The sequence below is a fragment of the Eptatretus burgeri genome, chromosome 2 (assembly GCF_056783735.1).
Source record: "Eptatretus burgeri isolate ZD-2024b chromosome 2, Ebu_testis_v1, whole genome shotgun sequence".
Lineage (NCBI taxonomy): Eukaryota > Metazoa > Chordata > Myxini > Myxiniformes > Myxinidae > Eptatretus > Eptatretus burgeri.
Window position 1 is genome coordinate 145,489,831 of NC_140962.1, and position 6,000 is coordinate 145,495,830.

A 6,000-nucleotide genomic window follows, 5' to 3' on the forward strand; every position below is an offset into this window, starting at 1 on the left:
TTCTTTAAAGTGGAAGTGTTTATGATAAATAGCCAAGGAATTTCCCCAGCGGCCTCCTGAATAATTAATTACAGATGCAGGTTTTTCACAACCAAGCCAATTTTAATGTTTATTTAATTCACATCATACCGTATGAAAATTGCATGTCCATCAGTTTGTTTACCAATTCATCCAACCAATTGGGACCATACTATGTGCAGAGCGTTGGTGCTGCCTAAGCAGTCTCCTTGGCTATTGGGTACTACCCTGGATGGGTTGCCACTCTGACATAAGACAACAGCAAGTTGGCACTCATTTTTGCCGACCACGAGGGGGGGGGGGTGGGGGAGGAAGCTACGTCGGGTTCCCAACAGAATCTCTGGAATCGCAGGCCATCACACATGGATAACTCCATGGCGCACGGGTAGATAATCGACCGTGAACGCCAATAAATCAACCACGTGACTTAGGGTCATCCGTCTAATGAATACCGGTTACCTAATGGTCACGTGATTTAATTACTGGGGGACACGCCCTCGGTACGCTGGATCAAACTGGTTGTTCGGTTGTTCAAACTGGATCACCTTACCGGATCAAATGCAGCCGAGCGTAACTGCCCAAGGACGTACCGGCTAGGAAAACAGATCGTTGGGGGATAACGTCCTGGCTTGGCTAGAACATGGACGATGCTAGACCAATGAAGGAAAAGATGAAAAAGAGCTGGGAACATTTCTACACAAGCATTTATTTACACTCAAGAGAGGAAAGGTATGTGGCACAGTGAATGGGGTTTATTATTATGTACAGCAGAGATAGCAAGGAATTTGTGGGCTGCAACAAAAAGTCAAGCAATTTCCAAAAGCAAATACAGAGCAGACTCATCCTGTTTTATCGTCCACAATCTTAACTTATGCTACGACGGGCGCCATCACATACACACACACAAACACACAACCCCGAGGAAGATTAGATAGCCAGAAGGAAAGAGAGCAGATGAGGACTAACGGCCTCACAATACCTGGCACGGTCGGCCGACCAACGCAAACCAGGATGCTTTGGGGGAGGTAGGAGGGAGAAATACTTGTGTCTAAGGTGTGGGAGTGGGAGGTGTGGTGTGGTGCAATATGGGGGGTATAGTGTCGTACCATAGGAAACTGTGATTTTGATTCAGTGGGATGCTCCTTGGTGCATCCAAAGGGGACGAGATAGAGGGGTGGAAAGAGAGAGAGGAGAGAAGATGCGGAAGGTCAAAGATTCCTAGCCAAGTCATGCATCGGTCTGTGAGTGCAGCATGTACCTCTGTGGGACACTCCGCTTGAGCGATCCCACCTCGTGTCGGCACATTATCCCTTGCTTAATCACTTTGCCGGGTCTCGCGGAAACGTGTGCTCCTCACTGGTCCCAGAAGGACGTCTATCACACACCAACCCCGAGTGTAGATGCAGCGACAGCACACGAGGAGCAGTGAAGAGAGTGTGGAGCAGAGAGGCAAGGAGAGGGCAAGGCAAACAGACCAAGGTGAAGCAGGCAGGCAAAAAAAAAGAAAAGAGAGCAGATGGCTTCACGATCCGCCTTTTATAAACCCCGGCGAAGGGCGGGGTGACGACCCGGAGTCCCGCACCAAACTCCAGGACCCCCCCGCCCCCCATCCCGTGACCCTCATCCCGCGCCGCCCATCCTTGCCGTGTTTTAGCGACTGGACGATGGTTGTGCTGGTCCCGCCCCCAGGTTAACTATGGCGAGACGTGACCGGCGCTGCCAACGCGCTTGGCCTGTCCCCGTGAATGCCAATAACTCATGTGGTCCGAGTGGCCTGGGCCGTGCAGCATGCCTCTGTTTGGTGGCAAATTGTATCGATGCAGAGGTGCGAGATGATTTTTCCGGTGTGCAGGAGATGTCGGTGGTCAAGGTCGTGAGTTTTTGGTGAGTGAAGGTTGAGCAAGGTGAGACGCCATTGTAAATTGGCACGCAGATTTGAATGAAAGGGCACGCCATGTGCGTGCCGGCGTGTGTCCTCGTTGTGATTCTTTCACAGGCGGCTGACTGGATGCTGTTATTCTTATCATGTGTGTTTGCTTGCCTGCTTGATTTGTATCATGGATAAAAGGAAAGGCTTGAAATGGAAATCAGGATTGAATGGAAGAGAGAGATATAATATTAGACTGAGCTATAAGACCCACGCAACGCACTTCACCCTGTTCACCCCTTCGACATGAGGGGAAGGTCTGACTGGATGAAGTCTAACGAAATAACTGCCTGGGGATGACTATGTTGGGTGCCATTGCCTAAGAGACATGTGGTTTTGCAGAACCGCAACAATATGATGACAGGAAATAACTCCACATCTTCCTCTTTGCAAATGAGGGGTTTTTTTCCCCTCACTTACAATGAAGAATCCTGCTCTTTGTTTCTTCATCATATGTATATTCTATGGCAAAACTATTGTTGATTTTATTCACGTAAAATTAATTTATTTGCTGATTCCTCATTATCCTCACCAAGTGGATACTATTCTCCCTTTTGAGACTTATAGATTCTTGTCGATGTTGTCGGTTTATTGAAAATAACAAAATATACCCGAACTTATTCATATCATATCCCAAGGTTCTATTCTCAGATGAACTATACACCGTTCTTTACAAATCAAATTCTAATTGGGACGTTGAATTGTGTATAACCTGGTATTGTAACCAACATTTCTGAATTTTTCGAATACATAGCCATTTTATTTAAGGAATAGCAAGCACCACCCGTCGCTTCACAGACAGGAATAATAAGGGGGATGGTGGGGAAGGAAAGAGATGGGGGAGAAGGGAGAGGAGGGGGGGGCAAGGAAGGGGGAGGGGAGCAAGGAAGGAGGGGAGAGTGAGAGGGGTGGGAAAGAGAGTGTGGGAGGGAGAAAGAGAAAGAGAAAGAGAAAGAGAAAGAGAAAGAGAAAGAGAAAGAGAAAGAGAAAGAGAAAGAGAAAGAGAAAGAGAAAGAGAAAGAGAAAGAGAAAGAGAAAGAGAAAGAGAAAGAGAAAGAGAAAGAGAGAGAGAGAGAGAGAGAGAGAGAGAGAAAGAGAGAGAGAGAGAGAGAGAGAGAGAGAGAGAGAGAGAGAGAGAGAGAGAGAGAGAGAGAGAGAGAGAGAGAGAGAGAGCGAGAGAGCGAGCGAGAGAGAGAGAGAGAGAGAGAGAGAGAGAGAGAGAGAGAGAGAGAGAGAGAGAGAGAGAGAGAGAGAGAGAGAGCGTGATAGTCAAGTGGGACAGAGAAAATAAGACTCGTTTCGACAAGCTAAGAACAAATAAGACCAAAGTTGATCTTGCTGTGTGTGACATATAACCCCCCGGGGATCTTTGACTGGTCGAGGGTTAAACATGACCATCACCGCCGTGCCTCAACACAAAGCGCCATTTCCTGTGTGTTTTATATTTTACGGCGATGGTCCCGCTTCACACAGGAGCGACAAAGGTTTCATAGGCTTGAACTATGTCCTCCCGAAACAGATTGTATGGACAACCGACTGAAGTAGAACACGATGTCTGGGGAGATCGCCAGAATGGGAGGGAAGAATGCAGTCATTGCTGCTGTTTTTACTTTTCATCTTGCTTCTTGATATTGGGGACTTTCTTCTGCTCTGGATTTTTTGAAGTCCTGAAGAGGGGAGGTTTAGATGTTGGAGTGAAATGAAAAACCAAGGTTGAGAAACATGGAAAGGATCCTGCCCTTCGGCACAGCAATGAGGAAAGCAATTTTAAATAAGTATAACAGTAAATCTCATTTCGTGCAGTGTTTGAAGTCCTTCTAGTTGAATCTTCAGGTGAGCTTGATAAGCTGGTCGTAGTGAAATATGTTTGAAAAAATGAAGGGGATTTACGATTGAAGATATATTTGAGTTGATGAGGTCGAGAGAAGATTGTGGTCAGAGATGTTTTGGAAGAATATTCAACGTTGATCCAGACGTTGGCAGCAGCTAAAAGGAAGGAGGAAAAAGTGAAAAATAACGTTGGTTTGTGAATGTGTTTGTACAGTAACGAAGTCACGCATGATGGTAGCGGCAGCAAATACAGGGTCAATGGCTGAAGATCCCTTCATGTGTGACAGACAGACATGATTGGCATTGATTGTACAGATCAGGGAGAGACCTCACCTACCACATGTATGCACTTGAATTATTAAAATCTCTTCACTCAACATTATTAAGTTCTTGTCATGAAAAGGAAGTGACAGATTGAAAATCTTGGTCTCAAAAAGTGTGTCAAGTTATAAATAAAGTTTTTCAAGTGTTCACCATACCTGTAGTTCTGGAGACTGTTTTTTATTAAAAACTTGGATTGGCCATTGTAATAGTTTGATATTACGTCTCATATTCCTGGAGCACTTAAAATTGGAAATTATGGATTCACTGCCAAAAAGTGCATCTTCTTCCCCAGCGGCCATTACTATGACGTCTTCCTCTGCACACACATCAACAGAAGGATGTCATCAACACTCAACAGGACTGTCATCATCATCTCAATCATTCTCATTATCCTGTCATTCACCACAATCCTGGAATGGATTTCTCTCTCTCTCCCTCTTCATGAACCATGATGAAATGTTTCATGGAAGTCAGCTCGAGTCACTCCAAGCTGATTGAAAATGGGATTGTCAAAATTTGGTTTTCCAAACAATATATATTAATGATCATCCAGGTGTCCACAATGACTTCTGCATTGATACTTCAATAGTCATGTCGGACTTCCACCAATCCGTAGATTTGTTTGGTGCTTATCTGGCTATGAGTGCAGCAAAACATTAATCTGTTCTCATCACTTCTGACGCGCAGAAAATAAGGGACCCGGTGCAGGTGAAGACCTTGTAGTTTAGACAAAGTTTGGAATCATTTGTTATGTAAAGTAAGGATCTTGGAAACTTACGTTCCAACCGATATCGTGGCTTGAAGTGAGGGGGAGCAGGAGAGAATCCGCACCGCTTCTGAGGACCCTTTGAAAAAGAACAACCGAAAAATGAAAGATTAAATGAATTGTTGTCTTCATCAGTTTGATAACTCGTTCAGGAAAGGGCACAGAAGGAAATGCAGCGATGGAACAGGTAATCGATGAAAAGGTGAATTTGGTGATATAATCCAATCAGAGGGAGTTACAGTTCCTGTTTTTTATCCTCCACAGCAATGATCTTCTGCATGAATACTTTTTTACATGCCTATAAGTTACCTTTCCCACCAACATTATAATTACAATTATCTCCACAATTAAGGATATTTTTCGTTGAAGGAAACATTAAAAGCAATGTCAAAGAAGATGAAGTGCAAAAATGTCTTAATGTCGAGATCTTGAGGTTGGCTGTGTTTGCACCCAGAATGTTCACCCCAACTGTTCCAGAGCACAGAAGAGTGCTTACCTGTTTAATTTCCTGCACATGATGCGACCCCTCAACACCTTGCTGCTTCTGCTGCTGCTGCAACGCGTGCTCACAGTGAGGCCTCTGTTCCTGCTGGAACCACTCAACATGCTGTTTCTGTTGTTGACGATGTTGCTGTTTCTGTTGAGGCAACCAGTCATCACAGCGAGTCTTCTGTTCCTGGTGGAACCCCTCAACATCATACTGTGTTTGTTGTGGCTGCTGCAGCCAGTCATCACAGCGAGCCTTCTGTTCCTGGTGGAACCCCTCAACATCGTACTGTGTTTGTTGTGGCTGCTGCAGCCAGTCATCAGAGTGAGGCTTCTGTTGCTGCTGATGTATGGTGCCAACACTGTGGGGTTTCTGTTCAACTAAAGCATTTTTCTTTGCTGCTTGCCTCTGCTTCTTCATTTGTTTTTGATGAAGAGCCTTTCCTTATTTTTCAGCTGCTGCTGTTCTTCTTGCTGCTTCAGCCATTGCTTCTCTTTCCAATTCTCCCACCACTCATGGGAATTCTGATCCCGTTCTTGCTGTCGATGCAGTTTACAACCGCCAATCTTTTGCACATTTTGTTCCTCCATTAGAGAAACACTTTCTTCTTTCTCCTCAATAAAGACACTTTCGTCTTTCTCCTCAATG

General features: G+C 45.1%; 1 protein-coding gene across 4 annotated transcripts in view; it reads right to left on the reverse strand.

Annotated features, from left to right (window-relative positions):
- The window catches only part of LOC147033431 (uncharacterized), a 319,898-nt gene extending 313,898 nt beyond the window's left edge, over window positions 1–6,000 (reverse strand). For 2 of the 4 annotated variants that reach the window (XM_085871637.1, XM_085871638.1), the window contains exons 1-2: window positions 5,362–6,000; window positions 4,878–4,944 (exon numbers count right to left, since the gene is read on the reverse strand). In XM_085871637.1, the coding sequence (XP_085727763.1) occupies window positions 4,878–4,944; window positions 5,362–5,772 (478 nt within the window). In that variant the 5' untranslated portion in view covers window positions 5,773–6,000. Of the gene's footprint in view, window positions 1–717; window positions 3,932–4,254; window positions 4,416–4,877; window positions 4,945–5,361 lie in introns of those variants that run through there. The other 2 variants (XM_085871636.1, XM_085871635.1) reach the window with 2 other exon arrangements.